Here is a 21,412-nt window from a genome sequence, read left to right on the forward strand (position 1 = left end):
AAAGCTCTACTTAAATTATGTAAGGGTAGGCAGTAAAGGCTGCTAAAGCAGAAGTAAAATGCTTGCCAATGTTAGTGACAGCCAATTCATGGAAGAGCTAATGTATATTTTTATAAAAATTAGAGATTTTCAAGCTAACTATGCTTAATACAGTTGCATATTTTGAGGGAGTAGAAATGATGGATTATATAACAACCATTTATGAAATGTTCTTTTTGAAACTAAATTGATACACTACATAGTCCTACTGAAGTTTTCTTCATCTTCTTATTCAGTTAGTATTTTCCATTAAAACTTATATATTTCATTAATTAAATAAAAAAGTTTCATTGGGCAGTATTTGCTTGAATTTCATTAACTACACTTGTATTTTTTTATTTCAAATGAGCAAACAGTTCATTTTATTGCAGCAGTAGATGAACAGAAATATGTTCCCAAATGCAATTTTCCATTTTGAGCAGAAATTTTAAAATAACGAACCCTGCAAAATCATAATTAAATTATCCTTCAGCCCAGTTGTCTTACCATTTTTTTAAATAATTAGAATGACCCTAAAATAAGAAAATGCTGAAAAAACAAAATTATGACTTGGGTAAAATAAATTAGTAGGAAGGATTTTTAACAAAAACAAGTAAAGGTGCTTGCATGTTGACATTTTAAAAAAGAATTTATATATAATCTTTATAGTGTGAAACTGTGGGAAAATTCAAATAAAAAATTTATTGACAGCTACCTACCAGTTTTTAATGTATTAATTTTTAATCTTTCCTCTTCACTCCCATATCTATATGCATGAACAATTACTGTTACCAATCTTTTAGGGCAAGGAAGTTTATGAGCTTATACTTACCTCGTTCCCTGTATATTTAGTGAGTGCAGAGTTCCAAGTTTGAAGGTCAAGATGTTTTGAGAGGTTTAACACCAAAGAGAAAGGGAAATAACGAAGATGGAAAATATTTTCAAAGTTGGGCCATGGTTGTACTAGAAGCTAAAGGGTTGCTTATTTTATTGTGTTTTTGTATTGCCTTTCCCTTTTGATTATTATTATTATTATTATTTTTGAGGTTGAATTTTCGTTTTTGAAAGTGTGGTAAAACACAAACATGAAAAACGTCTTAAAATAGCAACATAGTTTAAATATATACAAATAGGAAATATCTTATAGCAAGGGCCTGAAAGAAATACCCAGCCAGATACAACATGTTAATTCTGGCATAGCAATTTTTTAAATCAATAAAAATTAAATAGTAGTGTTTCTATACTATTTAGTATTTCTTTTGTTGTTTTCATTAAATGTGTTGACTTTAAAAAAGAACTGTTAGTATAAAAACACTGAAGGCACTGTTAGCACGATTGAGATTCAAAAGGCCAAGTCAATTGTAAAGAACAGGAATTTTTTTAATGCAGTACCAACTCAGGAATTTTAGCTTATGCAGTTTCAAAAATAAAACAAAAAGCACCTGTATGATCAATGTAACTCTAATTCAGGGCAAGCACCAACAATTGCAGACTCTCTCTAGGGTCCTTTTAGAGTACAGACAACCGATTTAGTGTCATTTTCTCTCTTCTTTTGGTTATACTGGAGCCCAGATACAAGTAATATGAACTCTGTTGTCACCTATAACCTTTCTATGACGAAAAAAAGATTAGACTGTTATCTCTTGACTGTGAGACAAAGTAAAGTTCGTCTGGAAAAGCCTTTTTGAGTGATACTCAATTGTCCTAAGGCTGATAATCAGATATGTAAGGTAATTCTAAAAACAATGTACAGAAATTTATAGAAAAACATAAGGCAACCAAGTTTAGAAATAAATTACTTCCAAAGAGGCTGTGGTTGAAATATCACTAATGCCTACTATTATTTTCATTGCTACTGTTTAGTTTATATTCTATAAACAATAAATTTTTTCACTCAAATCTATTTTTTATTCAAGGAATGATAGCTGCATAACTTATGACTTTACTACAAACAAAACTTTCAACATATTGCTCTATACTCTCCTAAATTTAAAGTGTTTGATTAAAACAGCTTTCTCTATAAATTGTATAGTTTTACTGAAGCAAGGAAGGTAACATTTGCCATTAAAACTGCATAAATAGAAAAACAATTCTCTAGTAGTCTATATTCTAAAACACTGGATATTTAAAAAATATTAAAACTTAATAAGTAGTTATTTTTTTGCCAGTAAACAGAATTTATTAGTAAGCATAAGTCAGACCAGCATGGCCCAAGGAGACAGTACTGCCAAAGGCTTCATGAGTGCAGAACCCGCCACTTGTCCAAGGGGCCGTGACTGGGAACGTACTTGACTCCACAACCGTCAGGAATGAGGCGCTTCTTGGCCACCATATCTTCAAATTCGTCAGCATTAAACTTCGTGAAGCCCCACTTCTTGGAGATATGAATCTTCTGGCATCCAGGGAACTTGAACTTGGCCCTGCGCAAGGCTTCAATCACATGCTCCTTGTTCTGAAGCTTGGTGCGGATGGACATGATGACTTGACCAACGTGGACCCGGGCCACAGTACCCTGGGGTTTTCCAAAGGCACCTCGCATACCTGTCTGGAGCCTGTCAGCCCCAGCACAGGACAACATCTTGTTGATGCGGATGACATGGAAGGGATGGAGCCGCACTCGCATGTGAAAGCCATCTCTGCCACAACTTTTCACCATGTATTTGTTGGCACAAATACGGGCGGCCTCCAGGGCTTCAGAAGACAGCTGCTCATATTCATCAGACACCATGTGGCCACAGAGTGGGAACTCATCCACTTTTGCCTTCTTTCGACCCAGGTCAAAGATGCGGATCTTGGCATCAGGAACCCCTCGGCAGAAACGAGATTTTGGGTACGGCTTGTTCTTACAATACCGGTAACAACAAGCTGGACGGCGGCCCATGGCAACACATGAACGTCGGCGGTGCATCGAAGTCAAAGTGCACTAAGTGAATTGCGCCTGCGCGCATTTATATACGTTGCCCCTCGGCCCTCCGGAGAACCATAGAGTCCTGAGGAGGATGTGACAACTCTCTTTCACGACGTCCCAACTAGAGACGCAGCGACGTCTGCCGCCTCCGCGCCTGCGCGACCTGGCGCACTTGAGGTGAGCAGAGAGGCAGCTGTGGGTAGACTCCCCCTGGCGGCCAGGGAAGGAATTGGGCCCCGCCCCAAATGCGCAGCTGCTGCTTCCTTCCCGCTAGCCATCTTGGGCTAGGATCCCTTGCTTTCAGCTTTGCTTTAAGTATAAAAGAGGTTATTGCCAGGCAGGAGAATCTCTTGAGCTCAGGAGTTCGAGACCAGCCTGGGCAATATTGTGAAACTCTGTCTCTACAAAAAAAAAAAAAAAAAAAATCAAATAGCTGGACATAATGGCACATGCTTGTCACTGTCAGCATTTGTAGATCAGTCGCTATTTCTTGGGGTATGCGGCCACCTTCCCTGGATAAAGTGGTTTCTTGGCATGAATGCTTTGATAAGACTCAGGAAGAGGTGAGAGAAAGAGTAGAGAGAGAGATAAAGAGATCTATAGTATCTGTAGCTTGGCAATTGTTTCATAAACATGAAACTTTGTTTTTTCTTTATTTGGCCTAAAGAAATGATTTTATTATCAAAATGATATATACAAAATTGAAACACCAACTAGTTTTTTTTTTAACTTAAGGCTATTTGCATTTTCAAATGTTAAAGCTGCTGAAACTATATAAAAGAGTAACAGTTTGTGCTTTGGTAATCTTTTGCCCCTTCCTGAGAATAAATTTAAACTTTTTTTTCTTCTCAGAGTTTGTAAAAATATTATGACAGGGATCAGAGTGTAGGAAAGGAGGAAGAAGAGAGAAGAAAAGAAATTAATAGTTTACAAATCCTACTTGCATTTTTCTAGCTTTCTTTTTTGTTTTAATGTTGTTTCACAAATTCATTACATCATGGAACAAAATCCCTCCAATGTGAATATATTCTGTCAATGCTTTTTGTTTTAAGGGAGAAAAACAACCTCTGCCCTTAAAGTGAGTGGATTTTTACAAAATACTAAGGATAAACAATTAAAACTCCCAATGTAGAAAACTTTCTCACCTTTAAGAAAGCTTGCTCACTTCCCTTTTCTTCCTTCATATCTTCTTTCCCCTTTTTCTCAACTAGTTCCTGTTTACTATATTGAGATAAAGTAGCTAATATCATGTTGCTCTCACCAAGCTTACAAGCCTAGGAGAGGATTTAGATACTTCTCATATATCATCATATTACCAAGTGTAAAATGTGCCAAAAAGGAAAAGCAAAGTAAGCCCTGAGACCGTGGGATGAGGCTGGGGATGAGACCTTGATCTACACTGAGGAATGGACAGGAAAATCTTTATCAGGAAAGAAATTTCATGTAGTGACCATGGCACCTGGGGTCTGATGTATGCAAGGCCTGAAGCAGGCAGAAATATGGAACATTTTAAGGAACTTAAAGTCAGGCCAATGTGACTGTGAGTGAGAGGGTGAGTCACATAACATGAGCCCAGAGTGTGTGTGTGAGAGAGAGAAAGAGGTCATGCTTTCATACAGGGTCCATTTTACCAAGTTAGGGATCCTGATCTTTAATGCGAGGCCATTAAAGAGCTTTACATAGGTTTTATCACTCTGGTTATGGTATGGTGAATAGACTGAAACAAGCCCAAAAAATGTATGCAAGGAGATCAGAAAGGAAGACTTCACAATACTGCAGAAAACACATAATAACTTGAACATACTTTAAAATATTTGACTTTATATACAAGTTAGTATCTTTTTTATACTACTACATGCCCTGAATCTATGATAGCGCCTCAGGGAGAGGTGTTTGTGAGGCAAAAGGAAGATGCCTGGAGTTTATGTGCCATGACACACTCACTTCCACTTGTCTGATCTCCCACCTGTCTAATGTTGCCAAAACCCTAGAATTATCTGACCAGCAGATGCTGTGTTGCTGTCAGGGCCTGTCTACGTAAGTTTCTTTCTTTAATCCAAAGCTTGAGCAATCCTGGTTTGTCTGGGTCTGTACCAGTTTTAACATTCAAGTCCTGGGTCCTGCAAAACCCCTTAATACCACTCAAAGTGGGAGGGTTGGCCACCCTACTCCACTCATGCATGAGGCCCTTCACAGTTGCAGATTAGGAGGGTGGAAAGAGGAAAGGGAGGGCCACACTGGGATCCTCTGTTTATACTCCTTTCCCTAACTTTGCAGACATAAGAGGAGAGCCTGTGGAAAAATGCACAAAGCACCACCATTCTGTTGAAATATTACAAGCATTCCTCTCAATCAATTCCAACATTTTGAGTGTTTCCCTACCTCTCTACTCTTGCCATCCACAGTGTACATCATGCTAAGCAAACCTTGCAAAAATATATAAAACTTGTCTGCTTTGAGATATATAGCTAAGGGAGACACTAATATCATGAATAATAGAGATGGCTTAAAGAATGGGTAGAACATTCACAAGTAGAAATATGGGATACGGTAGAAATGAAGCAGAACAACTTCATAAAACCATTAAGATACATGAGAACAGAAGTATCTCTATCTGGTTCACTGTTTTGTCCCCTGTTTTTGGCACATTGTGTGACGAGTAGCACAATGAATACACACACTACGAAGGTGCGGTGTGGTGTTAATAAACATTTAACAACCTGCTCTTAGTGGAGGTCAGGATTTTGAGGAGAAATCCCTGATTTGCAGTGTTTGCTGATTGATTTGGTAGAAATACTTTTCCCATCATCAGTTTCAAACATCAGTGTGATTTACTGAGCACAAAGATGGGGAGAGATGTGCACTATCGGCTTCTGTAAGCCAGTGTTAGCCAGCTCCAGCATGCTGCCATTTGGTGTGCATACACAAGACAGAAAAGACAAACTTGTCTTTTGTTAATGCTAATAATGCTATCCTGTAATAATAAATTTTGGAATGATCAGGGAGAGATCTTTTTTAGGAGCCCTTAGAAAGCAGACAGGCACAAATACTTAAACTTGATTCAGCTTTGACTGTGAAACAGTTTCCCTCTGTGGTTTCTCCCTCCAGTTTCACAACCCTTATGTAAGAGGCCTGCAGTATTCTTTACTTATTGATTGTAAGTACTTTGCTTATTGATTACTTACTTGTAATTAGCACTAGACAGTGTGAGAAATACAATCAAACTCCAGATATCCTCTGTCTTCACGCAAAGGCTGGAAAAGAACAGTTCTGTGTATTAGTTCAACACAGCATTTACTTTCCTTTTTTGATAAAATCTTTCAAATGTTTCACAGTGAGCTAAACCTGACTTTGTTCTCAAAGGGGAACATGCACTGGAGTCTAATGAGTTGAGTGGCACACACCATGGATGCCCTCTCTTGCTACAGGAAGCATCTGCATTGTTGATCATTCAGTCATTATGTAGAGTACCATCACTGGGTGCTTTACAACACACTGCGATTCATAAATCATGTTCCACTTGGACTCTGAATGAAGTGTGAAGGCTCCACTGATGACTAACAGTCATTTTCATCTGGATTTCTTAGTAACTTCACACTGGGGCTGTAATCTCAATGTATTTGAGACTAGGTGAGCAATTTGACTGTCTATATACAGTATTCCTAGAGTTGAATCATGAATATAAAAGAGCCATGGTTATGGCTGGCCTTTTCTTCAAAGCCAGTGGATTGTGCCTATTGTCATGGCTAAAGAGTGGTCATGCTGCCTGTCTCTCATGCACTTGATTCACAATGGTCTCTTATCTATTGACAAGAAAACATGTAGAAATGCACATTTTTTGAACAGAAATATAGTCAGATAATTTTAACTCTTTAGCCCAGAGCCCTAATACATTTTCCTTTTTGACTGGTATTTTCTACATTCTTCTTCTTTCTTTGGGAAGCTTTTTTTACTTTGGATATAGGAACTGAGCATGTACATTTACCTTTGTAGTTTGCTTGTAGAGATTGAGTTCCCCCCAAATGAATGACTTTTGACATTGTTCCAGAAAGCTGGAAAAAAGTAGGAAAGTATTAAATCAGGGAGAGGTGGCACAGAAATATGCTTGCTAAAATTTGGTTGATTTTTTTTCCTTATACATTTTAAATTTACTTGTATAGGTTTCATACTTGTACAAAATGTATAAGCCATTAATTATTTTTGTATGGTAAGTAATTGAAATGTAGTTTTATAATTATAAATATTTAAGCAATAAAAAATATTTAAGCTATAAAAAAGATATGATACATAATAAACACTTTGAATCAGCATAAGACTCTACATCAGTTTTTGAAAGCCGTTTTCTCTAAAAAGGGATTAGTTCAATCTGCAAATTTGAGAAACACTGATCTGGGTTAGGGTGCTGTGTATGAAGTTTGCCTCCCACATATTGAATGCATAGATTTCCTGTGCTTTAGATTCAAATTCCTGTCTATTCATTTAAAAGGCATAATGATGGGAGCACTGTTGTTACTTCCTTTGCCCAGTTTACTTAACAGTAGTTTGTGTGGTTTACAAGGTTTACAGAAATGCATGAAGCACATATTTAGCTAAATATATAGACTATTTAATCATTTATATCACAACAGCCAACTCTATTTCAGGTTAAATTCATCTTGTACTTTTAATGGATGACTCCTTTATCCATTAAACAGATTTTTTTTTTTTTAATTTTGAAAGTGAGCAATCAACTTTAGTAATTACATTATGAGTTATTTATTTATGAAACTACTAATTCCAGTTGATAAAGCACTTTGGAAAGCTTTTTAAAAAGCTTTGCTTCACTTATTGTTATAGACTGAATGTTTGTGTGCTCCCAAAATTCATATGTTGAAATTCTAACTCCCAAGGTGATGGTATTAGGAGGTGGGGCTTTGGGAGATAACTAGGTCATAAAGGTGAAACTCTTATAAGTAGGTGAATACCATTACAAAAAGAGACCCCGGAGAATACTCTGGCCCTCTTTTTACTACATGAAAGTATAATGTGAAGTTGGCAGTCTGCAACTGGAAGAGGATCCTCACCAGAACCCAACCTATACCACTTTGATCTACTACTTCCAGCCTCCAGAATTATGAGAAATAAATTTCTGTTGTTTATAAGCCACCAGCCTATAGTACTTAGTTACAGCAGCCCAAACTCACTAAGACATCTGTCCAACCTTTTCATTCATTCACATTGTTCATTCATTCATTAACAAAAGAAAAGGAAATAGATTATGAATACAAAATTAGAGATAAAGCAAATACTTGTTTAGAATGAAAAAGAAAATAAATTGCAAACTATAAGTAGCTAATAAACAGCATTTACATCACAAGCTTTAAAAAATTTTTTAATTGCCTAATCCATCTTTATATTCTTTCTTCTTTTTATTTTCTAGCTGCATTTGACCATTACTTTCTAATATATTTATGAAAAGATTGAAAGCTTAATTCAATATGTCCTCTAGTAAATTATTTGAAATTTGTATTGATAACATACAAGTTTCTTTTGGCCTCACAACTCAATGTGTATATAATATGTATACTTAGGATTATTGTCAGATTGAGAAAATCTTACATCTTTCATATGTGAACTATAGTATTTCAAAAAATTTCATTTCTCTGGGCACTGACTACTCTCGAGTATTAATGGAAAATCTTCATGAACTAGTTTACAGTTGATATCCTCCTTGTAATATAGCATTTGATGGTATTGAAACCACTTATACCAATTGTACTCAGAAGAACTAATTGTGTGCATCTCTTCCCCACTTTCTAGTTCAGTCACATAATATCGGTAGGTTGAATTGGTGGTGGTGGGAGTGTTTACAGCATTGGAAAAACTACAAATCCAGTCTTATTTTCTCCCTGGAGAGCCACTTATTAAACATGTATCAGTACACCACTGTTAATACCTTCTTTCAAGTTATATGCTTCCTTTATTGGTTTCGCTAATTAATGTCAGGTCAGCCAGAAACTTCAGGCTTTTTCTAATGAGCTCAAACAATTTATTATTCTTCATTAATTGGATTGTAAAATATTAATAATCTTAGAGCCAATTAACTGCAATTAAAATATTTGCTTAATTAAAGACATTGATATGATCTGAAATTTGTTTTGTCAACAATTTGGTTCTTTATTATTAAATACTTTCTATTGATATTATTCATCTGTATTGCATTTGTCTTATATTCTACTAGTTTTTTACCAATTTTTCTCTTAATTTTTTAATAAATAAATTTGAAATTACTGCCAAATAAGAAGTCTGTATATTTCAGTTGTTTTAAGTGAAATGCTCCAAAATGTCTTTTTCAATTGCAGTGAAAATAATCTATTTCATCACTTTGAATTATTTAAATAAACATTTACCTCTTTGGGCATATATCTTTGTATCAAAATGTTGATGAGTGCCAGATGAGTCAGCACAGGGGTAGTCAGAATACTTTTAGAAGCAATTCCGACACCAGACACACTAACAATACCTCATCTATTCATCGATGTGACTACAGAACACATAAACACACCCTATTAAATGTGAACTAAATACATTCTTTAATAACTTTTCCTTTAGCAAGATCCCCAAATAGCCAAGATCACTTCAATGATGCCTACTCTCAGGGAGAAGTGTGAAGGAAAGTGGGAGTGAAAAATGGAGGGCAAATTTTATAAAAACAATACATGAGCTCATTGCTAGGGCCCATCCTAGGGCCTGGGAAGGGACCTGTGTACATGAAGATTCCTGAATCCAAGGCTTTATTAATTTTGTTAAAAGTTAATTTTATTTCTGAGCAGGTGATATTACTGTTTTTTTAAATCCCTTTTCATTTTTGCCTACCTAAGTGGTGTTCATCTCCCATTTGCTTTCTACAGCCCCAATGTCTTCAGAAATCTCCGAAAAATATTTATACCCTAATTACCCTCAGGTCCTTTACTCACACTAAAGTTCTTTACTGTCCTAACGTCCTTAATTGTCCTTAAGTCCTTTACTCACAATAAGGACTTGAGGGCAGATGGGGTATAAATATTGTTTACTCATGTCCTTTTACTTACTAAAATGTAGGTTATAGTTTTCAACTTAAAAGTGTTTCTTTCTTAAGATTTCCAAGATCAAAGCCTTACAATAAAAAACATGGGTAATAATAGTAAACAATTTCAAAATCATGAATTAAGACAAATATTTTGGTGCACGGGACTATACAGATTCTTCTAAAATCATAGTTTATATTTTAATTGGTTGAAGAAATAAAACTAATACATGTTGGTTTGTTATTTGAAAAAGAATCTGTATACTTGCTGAATTTTTTATAATGAAATAGATTCTAGAGGTATTAGTAATTATTTAAACATTAGAATAAAATAAAACACTAGATATCAGGGGAACCAGCCCCCAATATTTTAACGTAGGTGCTTTCTATTTTCCCTAAGTGTTGGCTGGTCTGAGAAATAAAGAGAAAGAGTACAAAGAGAGGAATTTCACAGCTGGGCCTCCGGGGGTGACATCACGTATTGGCGGGACCGTGATGCTGACCCCAAGACGTAAAACCAGCAAGTTTTATTAGGGATTTTAAAAGGGGAGGTGGTGTATGAACAGGGAGTAGGTCACAAGGATCATATGCTTCAAAGGGCCATAAAGATCACAAGGGAAAGGAAAAATTAGAATTACTGATGAGGCTCTATGTCCCGCTGTGCACGTATTGTTTTGATAAACATCTTGACAGGAAACAGGGTTCCAGAGCGGAGAACCGGTCTGACTAGAATTTACCAGGGTGGAGTTTCCCAATCCTAGTAAGCCTGAGGGTACTGCAGGAGACCAGGGCGTATTTCAGTCCTTATCTCAACCGCATAAGACAGACACTCCCAGAGCAGCCATCTATAGACCTCCCCCCAGGAATGTATTCCTTTTCCAGGGTTATTCCTTGCTGGGAAAAGAATTCAGTGATATCTCTCCTACTTGCACATCCATTTATAGGCTTTCTGCAAGAAGAAAAATATGGCTCTATTCTGCCCAACCCCACAGCCAGTCAGACCTTATGGTTATCTTCCCTTGTTCCCTGAAAATCGCTGTTATTCTGTTCTTTTTAGGGGTGCACTGACTTCATATTGTTCAAACACACATATTCTACAATCAATTTGCACAACAGTGGTCCTGAGGTGATGTACATTCTCAGCTTACAAAGATAACAGGATTAAGAGATTAAAGTAAAGACAGGCATAAGAAATTATAAGAGCATTATTAGGGAAGTGATAAATGTCCATGAAATACTCACAATTTATGTTCCAAGATTGCAGTAAAGACAGGAGTAAGAAATTATAAAAGTATTAATTTTGGAAACTGATAAATGTCCATGAAATCTTCACAATTTATGTTCTTCTGCCGCGGCTTCAGCTGGTCTCTCCATTCGGGATCCCTGACTTCCTGCAACAACTAGAAGAAAAGACACAGGAAGTTATTACATTATTGAAGTGGGAAAGGCTTATTGAAGCAAGACACAAAGACCAGAACCTGTAAAGGAAACTTGTGACATCATAAAATATTGAAATATCTGCAAGATTAAAATGTGTGTGTATATATGTATATATATATATATATATATACACACACACATACATACAGGTATATGGATATAAAGATCTCAGTATTGAGACACACAGAATCACACACACACACACACACACACACACACACACACACACACTGTGTAAGTCATAGTTTTTTTTACTTTATTTTTAGACAATGTTTTCCTAACAGTGCTCTGGATTTGATCTTTGCCTGGAAGCTATTTCTGAATTTGAAAATTGTTTGCCATTTGGATAATCTGGGAATGAAAAACGGTTTTATTTTGAAATCAGCAAATTTTGGCTCTTTTATATTCAACCATCTGTTCATTAGCTAATCTCTCTCTTCATTTTATTATATGCAAATAGAAGAAGCCAGGTGGCACTTTCAACACTTTGCCTGAAATCCCTTTAGCCAGATATCCAGTTCATTAAGCACATTTTCTATTTTCTATGCTACCACAGGCAACAACGTTGCTAAACTTTCTGCCAGGAAATAACAACGGATTTCTTTTCTCTAATTTCCAATCACATTTTTCTCACTTTTTATTAGGTGCTCACCAAAAGCCTTTCAAGTCCCTTCGGCATTTTATCAATGATCTCCAGGTACTTCCAGCATTTTTCCACTGCTGAATCTGAAAGACGTTGCCACCTATTTAAAATTTGGTCCATAGCATCCTACCTCTAGTATACCAAATCTGTGTCAATAATCTGTGACTATGTGACATGAAGCAATAGTTCTTTACTATTGTCACTAAGGTTTCTGAGAGTTTATTAGGTTTAGCTAGGAAGTCCTTGCTCGGGACTTTTTCACGCAGTTTTGTCAGATGGTGACTGAAAACAACTTGAAGGCCTTTCACACACATAGCTTTAGTTGCCTCCGGCTTTTGGCTGGGATCTCCCTGGGCGCTGTTAATAAAATTTTCTGCACTTAGCTTCTCCATGTGTCCTGGGCTTCCCTGAAGCATTGTTTGTGTATTTCAAGGGATGGCATCTCAAGAGTGGAGCCAGACAGTTTTTATGTTGCCTTTTGCAACCTAGCCTTGGAAGGCTTGCAATACCACTGCCACCACATTTTATTTGTTAAAAGTTAGTCACTGAGGAGACTTACGGAATGGTGAAGAAAGGACCTATGAAAATCTGTTCCTTCATAAAGGCAGTAAGAACACTGGCAAAAGTTGTTAAAATCAACTTTTTCAGAACTCTGGAAACTAAACTAAGATCTGCAACAGTCCATGGAACGTTTATTCTAGAAAACTTGCTTCTCCTCAAGGACAGTGAGCTTTGTGGTTAACTTGCCCTATGTCCATTTCCTTTTCTTCAGATCCATGGCTGCTGTGAAAGCAGGCAAGCAACCACTAGGGGGGCTGACTGGGTAAAGAGCTTTTCCTAAAGCTCCATCTCCAGAGAATTGTCACAATTTGACTTGTTTGTTGGTACCCCAGTAAAACCTCATACACAGGGCTGTTGTTATGTGATCTAAATCAGAACTTGCTCAGTGGGAAAAGCTCTATTACTGAGTTGTTTGTTGGAAACAATCAATAAATAGCAATTGTTTAGTATCGCAGCTGCCTGAGGTGGAAATACCCATTGGGAAAAACAAGAGGCTGGCCAAAAGACTTAAAAGAAAACTCTTGGGAATGAGATCTCTATAAAGAGCTTTGAAGAGCTCTGACATAATTCTGGGGGTATAGAAAACCACACACATGTAAAGGGCTGTGTACATGCTCAAGAAATCCTGAGAAGGCTCTAATCTCTTGCCTTTGGCTGGCCTTGGGTCCCTGTGTAAAAGTAAAGCCTAAGACAGAGTTGTAAACTGTGAGAAAATTGAAGGAATGCCTCAATATATATGTAAATCCTGGCCACATCCTGGTGTGTTTTGGTGGCTTGAGGCCCTCCCTAGTTCATGGGATTAACTGGAAGAGACTTCCTCACATTAATTATGCAATGAGGAGGTGTCCTTGTGCAGGAGTTGTGACTTGTGGAATTATTGCTACTTGGATAAGCCTACAATTTACTTCTTTCATCCTTGGCTGAGAATTTGAATTTGCAATTGTCGGCAGAGAGAGGAGGAAAGTGTTTCACTCGGGTTCAAGGAGCATACAGAGAGAAGGTAGGGAAGAAGGAACATGTGCAGCCTTTCAGTATGAGTAAAGTCAAGATTTGAAATGCGTGTTCCCTGCCTGAGGGGCTCCAGAGTGTTGTGAGCCTCTGATCTTCACGGTAAAGAGGCCTATTGGAAGTTGGAGGTTATTTTTATAATTTTGAACTTTTTATCGGTATTCTTTGTTTGGTGATTCTCATACTTTCCTTTAATTCTATAGACATTATTTGTATTAGTCTTTGAAGATATTTATAATAGTTAATTTTAAGCCTTTGTCTAATAAGGCCAACATGTGAACTTCCTTTGGGACAGTTTCTATGCATTCTTTTTTTCTTCTATCTATGGATAATACCTGTTTCTTTGAGTTCCCGTACATTTGAGTAGAAAAATGGGTTAAATATCATATGGCAGCTCAAGAAATCAGATCTCTGTCTTCCCATTTGTTGTTATTGTTATTGTTGCTGCTACTGTTGCTCTTTATTTGACTAGTAGCATTTCTGGAGTAATTCTTTCAAGTTTTTATTCCCTGTTGTGTGTACCAGTTAAAAGACACTGCTCAGTTGGCTTAGTGATCTGCTAATGATTGGAATGACTGGACAGATATTTTCTTAATTGCTTTGGACCAATATGCTTTCCACTCTTGGCTGAAGGGATTTATGTGTCTGTGTATATATACATATATATATTTTGGCACATATTTTAAATTTTACTTTACTTTCACATTTACACATTCAGGAAACCATTCTGAGAAAAGGAAAGTCAGGGCCACCTTTAAGCAAAGGAAAGTAAGGGCCACCTGGCTCCCTCTTCCACCCTGTCTCAGCAGCACCATGCAGACTCAAGCTGGCGGTCATCCCAGGAAATTTTCCAGAGTCTCAACGGCCCTGGCTGTGGATGGCCTCTAAAACAGTTGCTGTGGCTTGCCCTGCACCAGGGCCTCCCTCAGTGCCTGGAAGCCGTGGTGTCGGAGGCTGTCTGGGCCCCAGATTTTATTGCTGGTAAACTTGGTTATCTACCTTCCGGGTCCAGGATGGTGGCATGATCAGAACTAGGTCCGGTGGTGCCCATTTTGCTGAGATGAAAGGAATGGAAATGTGTAAACTGCACTGAATTCTGTGATGTTGGCATGTTCCCCCTGCAAGTCTTCATTCCTAAGGGGTGTGGGTGGGGGGTCCTGGAGGATACAGGTAGAGACCCACTGCCGACCACCCAGGTGGAGCAAGTCAGGACTCATGTGCCCAAATCCACAGTGGCATGAGCCCCAAGATGATGATTCTCCCCAAATTGATAACTGATTTAAAATTTCAATACAGGCTTTATCAAAATCATTGCTGCTTTTATTTTTGGTGGAAATTGTTAATTAAGCTGATCCTAAATTCGTGTAGAACTGCAAGAGATCCAGAATATTCATTAAAGTCTTGAAAAAGCCAAACAAAGTTGGAGGACTGACACTTCTAAATTTCATAACTTATTGAAAAGTTACAATAATCAAGACAATGTGGTCCCGGAGTAAGTATAAACACACATGTGCACACGCGCGCGCGCGCACGCGCACACACACACACACACACACACACACATCAGTTGAATATAATTGAGGGCTCTGAAGTAAGCTCTTTTATTTATGGGCAGCCAATTTTTGACAAAAGTGTCAAGACAATTCAAAGGGAGAAAGAACAGTCATTTCAACAAATGGCTCTGAGACAACAGCTATACATAAAAAAGGACAAGGCTGGACCTCAACTTCAAACTACATAAAAATTTAACTCAAAATGGATTATAGACCTAAATATAAGAACTAAAAATGTAAGACTCTTAGAAAAAAACACTGTAATAAAACTTCATGATTCATTTTATACAGCACCAAAAGGAAAAATGACAAAGGAAAAAAATAGAAAAATTGGACTGCATCAATTTAAAAAATCTTGCATGCTTCAAACAACACCTGCAGGAAAATGTAATGATAACTCATAGAATGGGGGAAATATTTCTTACATATACATCTTTTCACACTGATCAGCATATCCTAGCTAACTTCATGTATATATTTAACTAGAGTTTGTCCTTTAATGTATTTTTAAAAGACAAACCAAATGGTAGTGTAAGTTGGAAATGTTTTAAAATGTACTTTGGAATAGTTTTAGCTATTAAATTTATGCCAGTTGAAACAATGTAAAAGGTGTACAGATAACCTTTATTAATAGCATATCACAGTAGGAGCTGAACTGGATGCTTTGCATTTCTTTTCTGCCTTGCTATATTTAATACAAATAAAATGCATATATTTCACAAAAAAAACAGTATTTTGAAAAACTCTGCGTGATGCATATTTTGTTCAAGCCCATTATTCCTAGAAATACACATTAACACTACAGCTTTATTTGGTACTTTTAAAATAATAAAACGGGGATAAATTGAAACCTAAGAATAATCCTTTAGATAAGTATGAAATATTAAAGAAATAGGTTATTAATGACTAATTTAGAATAGTGTGAAACATATATATGTAACTAACCTGCACATTGTGCACATGTACCCTAAAACTTAAAGTGTAATAATAATAAAATAAAAAAAAATGAAGAAAATCATGTCATATAAGCAAATATATTGCACAAATTGAAAGACTAAAATAATATACAAAAATTATTTGGCTAAATAAGAGACTTTGGAAAGAATTTAGAGTTCTGTATACTACAGACAATCAATGTTTCAACATATGTAAATAGATTTATAGATTCAATAAAATCCTAATAAAAATCTCAAAAAATTAAAAAAAAAAAGGAATAGTGTGAAACAGTACTCCTAAGCAACTCTTAACTAATTCTCAAATGCAACTCTTACTAATTTTGAAAAACAAAAATCCAACCAAGCATTTCAGGACATGTGTTTTTCACGAAACATCATTACCAGAAGATATAATTCCTGATATGCTAAATATTGCAGCATTTGTATATTGCACAAATTATTTTCATGGATGAGATGATCAACTGAAATGATTATTATAAAGTAGTTAATTAGCTACTGTAGATAAATAATATCAATATAGTTAAAATGTGTAGAGATCAGGATATTACAGTACATTAATTTTTAATTTCAACATTGATCTAGTGTTGGAATCCCAACTCATCTTTACTGTGTGATGGATATAGTTTCATCCTCCTGGAAAGTGACTTATCGAAAGGATTTCACTTTGTCTGGCACATCAAGATTCACACATCCTCTCCTAATTATAACAGTGGCAGTTCCTCATCCAGTCAGTAGCACACTGAATCAGACACTATCTCTTGACTATAGCTGCATGGATCTGTCAGCTCCAAACTTGTTAAATCTGTGTTCTGACTGGTATTCTCTTCTCTATTTCTTAAACAAAGTCTAATTTTAATTAAGATTTAAGCTATGGTAAAACTTAGGTTGTGATTTATATGCTACTCACCTGTTAATTATCCAACAGGCAGAATAACTGTTAAATTTTTGAAAGAGCAGAGGACCAATGCTACTAAATTAATACTGTACATATGTCTTCATAATAGAACTATTTTCATAATAGTTGAAATTTTGGAAAATTTCCAAAGTTAAAAGTTGGAAATTTTTTTTTCATTTCAGTTTACTATATCTCAATCAAATTGAAGTCTGTATACATTTTTATATAGAATTAAAGGAATCCAATCACTTAATGAACAAAGATCTATTGAATGCCAAATGCTCAGTTCTGCTCTAGTATTTTCCAGATGTGTAGGGGGACATAATGAGGAATAGATGTCGGAAAATCTAATTTGGGAGATAAAATGTGTACATATTAGAAGATAACTAAAAACTCAAGACACTGTAATAATCATAATTTAATTGGTGTACACAATTAGAGATATAAAAAATTGGAGGAAAGTAATAGTTCCTTAAATTTAGATGGCGAAACACACCTTACGGAAGAGGTTTCAATTATAAATTCAAACACCATCCTCATTTCTTCTTCTAATATACTGCTAATATCTGACAGGAAACTTGTTTTTAAATTTCTGTTTCCACAGTGGCCCTTCTTTACTTGTCTTTTCCAGTGCCTTGCAACCTGCTAGAATGGATAAGTTCCACTTTACAATACAAAGTTTAGACAGAAATATTTATATCCATCACCAGTGAGGCACGAAATTAGACTCTCAACATATTAAAGAATCACTGATGTGGAGGCACACACATATAGTGACTTTTATCCAGGTAGTTCCTGAAACCTCAGGTTGGAGACATTTAACAAGCTTTAGCAGCTCTAATAGGAAGAAAGTGGAAGTCAGATTTTCTTGTCCTTTATTTGCTCTCAAAGAGCAAATATATGTCTTTTTTGAGTGTTTTCTATAGTTTCTGTAACTACCTTAACTAGATAAATATTACTTTCCTTGTTTGACAGGCTTGAAGGTCTGCAGCCCATGCTGATTTGTTTCCATTTCACATCACCTCTTTTTTTTAATGATACAAAATAGCTGTACATGTTTTTGTGGTATAGGTGATGTTTTGATACATGTGAATAATATGTAATGATCAAATCAGTGTAATTGAGATGCCCATCACCTTAACTATTTTTTCTTTCTGTTGGAAACATTCCAGTTCTAGCTATTTTGAAATATACAATAAATTATTGTTAACTATAGTCACCCTAGTGTACTATCAAACACTAGAACTTATTCCTTCCAACTGTATTTTTGTACCCATTAACCAGTTTTTCCTAACTACCCACCCCTTTTCAGCCTATGGTAACTGCCATTCTCTACTTCCATGATATCGACTGTTTTAGCTCCCACTGATTGTCTTTCTGTGTTTGGCTTATGTCACTTATGGTAATAACCTCCAGTTACATCTATGTTGCTGCAAATGGAAGGATTCCATTCTTTTAATGGCTGAATAATCTTTCACCACATTTTTCTTTATCCATTCATCTACTGATGGGCACTCAGGTAGATTCCATGTCTTCTTGGATACTGTAAACAGTCAATATATTACCTTTTGATGGAGAATTGAAAACTACTTCTACTTATCTCTCTTGGTCTTGCCTGGCATATCTTATGCCCTCAAGATGTTTGGCATTACACTTAAGTCTTTCTGAGAAGGAAAAGATTGGATGAATAATCATAGTAAGTTATTATCTGACCATAACTTTCCACATACAGGATGCTTTTCACATTTATTTTATCTTATTCTTCAAATGTTATTTCTTTCCCTTGGCAATCTATTAAAAATTGAATCTAATATTACAATAGTGTGATCTTTCTTTTCTATAGCACCAAACATTGCTATATTTACTATTTTGTCATATTGGTGTGTAATTAACAAATCATGGTATTTTAATTATTAATAACTAATAAATATATTCTATAGACACTAATCAGGTGTGGAATAAGTGATTTATGTTTAGTTAGACATTAGCAAAACTGTCTACATATCGTTAAAGTTTATGTCACTCAAATTAGGTTAAAGGGGTAAGAAAACAATATTGCCCTGACCCAGTGCTGGGAAAATAATAAATATTTCAGTAGATATAAAATCAAATCAGAAGAAAAGTCATTTTTAACCTTGTTAGTGGGATAAGTTTTACTGACTGGGGAGATTCAGCTGGACACTTGGGAAATATAGGAGCACAGAGCTTGCAACTGGCAAGTGAAACAGGAAAGACACAAATCAGAGTTAAGATGCTGGGTCATCAGTGGGCTTGTTCTAAGGTAAATGATAAGGAAGTCATTGAGATAAGACAGAGTACAGAGTAAAAGGGACCTTAAGACAGACAGATGAGAGGCCTGTGTACAGGCAAAAGGAAAAATATGGGCTGAGGAACTTGTTAAAGAACGATGATATAGAGCAGTTTAAAAATACTAGGTTCGATCTTTTAATACTGCTTTTAAAAAAAGTTGTTCTTAATAAAATAACATATCTCCTATTTAAGTACAAAAATAGGCAAAACTAGTCTTCAATCTAGAAGTCAGGATGGTGGCGACCTTTGTCAAGGAGCAGTTAATGACTGGGAGGAGGCATATGGGCTACTTCTGGTGGTGGTAATGTTCTGTTTTTCAATCTGGATGTCCTTACAGGGGTGTGTTTAGTTGATGAAAAATTTTTTACATTTACTAGGTGTGCACTTTATATGTATATTTAATGTTATAACATTTATATATTCATGTTATATTTTATATATATTTTATATAGTAATGTAATATTTATGTTACCATATAAAAAAATAAGGGTTTTTTTGAAAGGTAAGGTAAGACATGAGTAGATTTAAAAGGAAATTCACCTCTGCAGTGCATCGGTCCTGAGTGAATGGTTGGTAGGTACCTCTCAAGTGCTGGGAGATGAGCCAGTGCTGTAGAATGGCCTCTGTACTTGCTGACCAGCGCTGAGAGAGCCTCTGTGGGTCCTCTCCAGTCCACCTCTATGCTTCACCTTATGTTAGTAGTCTTAGCACCTAACCAAATACTAATAAGGAGAAAGCTTCATCATTGTGTAGTGGGGTGGATAAACAAAATACAACAATGGCTTTGATGTGTCTCCACCCCTGGTACTGAGGTAGGATATCTTCAAATGCTGGCTCATCTTGTTCAAAATAGATTTGGCTAACAGTATATATTTGCAACCTCTGATGGACAAGAAAGTGATAGTCTTTTGCCTCTAGATCCTTTTGTGGTCATGGTGGTTGTTTTAAATCATGGACACATGATTAAAATGTTTAAGGTGGGTCTTAGTAGCTGCACTCTATCACCAGGATCTGAGTTTTATTGCTGCTCTCTTCCCCCAGTGTTTGTGCTTTACATTACAATCATGCTGTCATTGATCCTATCTTCAAAATGCTATTATATCAGGAGCGAAGTCTTTATTTCTCATTAGCTTATTCCTTCAGATAAGATGAGATGTGGTGTGACAGTTAATTGTATGTGTTAATGTGATTGGACAAGGGGTGCTGACATACCTGGTCAAATATTACTCCAGGTATGTTTGTGTTTAAGATGAGATGAATATTTGAACTGACATAATGAGTGGAGCAGATTTTCCTTCCTAATGTGGTGATCCTTATCTAATCAGTAGATGGCCTGAATAGAACAAAAAGATTAATCTTACAAAGAGTAAGAACGGAACTCCTCCTGACAGAGCATTTGAACTAAGACATAAGTCTTTTCCTGCCTCAAACTATAATGGAAACATTGGCTCTTTTTTGGTCTTGAGCCTACTGGCTTTTGAACTGGAACTTACACCAACAGCTGTCCTGGGTCTCCAGCTAGCCAACTGCAGACCTTGAAACTTCTCAGCCTTCATAAATGCATAAGCTGATTTCTTATCCTCTCTTCTCTTCCCCCTCCTCTCTCTCTCAACAGAGAGATAGCTCCGTTGGTTGTGTTTCTCTGGAAAACCTTAACTAACACACATAGTCTATATGGTCTAGTAGCTACAGTCTCAACAACTATAGCTTATTTATGTAGAAACAAGGGAGAAGGGACAAGTTTATGATAGCTAAAAAAAAAAAAGTCAAAATATTATTCTAGCTAGAGTGTAGTAACCAAGGTTGACTATATTTTATCTGTAATACCTTTTATTTTAAAATACAACTATATGAGCTATTTTACAAAGGAAATGAAAACAACATACATTTAATAGGGAAAAAAATCTCCTATACTCGGGTTCACACTTGTGTCAAATTGATGTCTTTTATTTCAGCCAAGTTTAGAAAATCACAAACAAAATTTTAAAAAGACAATACTTTCCTCCAGTGCACATGCTGCTAAAGGAAGGAGAACTTGGTTATTCTGGCATAGAGCAGATGAGCGTTTGGTCATC

General features: G+C 36.1%; 1 protein-coding gene across 1 annotated transcript in view; it reads right to left on the bottom strand.

Annotated features, from left to right (window-relative positions):
- Nucleotides 1-380: 380 nt before the first annotated feature.
- The window catches only part of RPL10L (ribosomal protein L10 like), a 177,723-nt gene continuing 156,691 nt past the window's right edge, over nt 381-21,412 (bottom strand). The window contains exons 2-5 of the mRNA XM_054449668.2: nt 11,214-11,371; nt 6,912-6,978; nt 6,112-6,180; nt 381-3,327 (exon numbers count right to left, since the gene is read on the bottom strand). Coding sequence (XP_054305643.1) covers nt 2,255-2,926 — 672 coding nt within the window. The 5' untranslated portion in view covers nt 2,927-3,327; nt 6,112-6,180; nt 6,912-6,978; nt 11,214-11,371 and the 3' untranslated portion in view covers nt 381-2,254. The remainder of the gene's footprint in view (nt 3,328-6,111; nt 6,181-6,911; nt 6,979-11,213; nt 11,372-21,412) is intronic.

This window comes from Pongo pygmaeus, chromosome 15 (genome assembly GCF_028885625.2).
Source record: "Pongo pygmaeus isolate AG05252 chromosome 15, NHGRI_mPonPyg2-v2.0_pri, whole genome shotgun sequence".
NCBI lineage: Eukaryota > Metazoa > Chordata > Mammalia > Primates > Hominidae > Pongo > Pongo pygmaeus.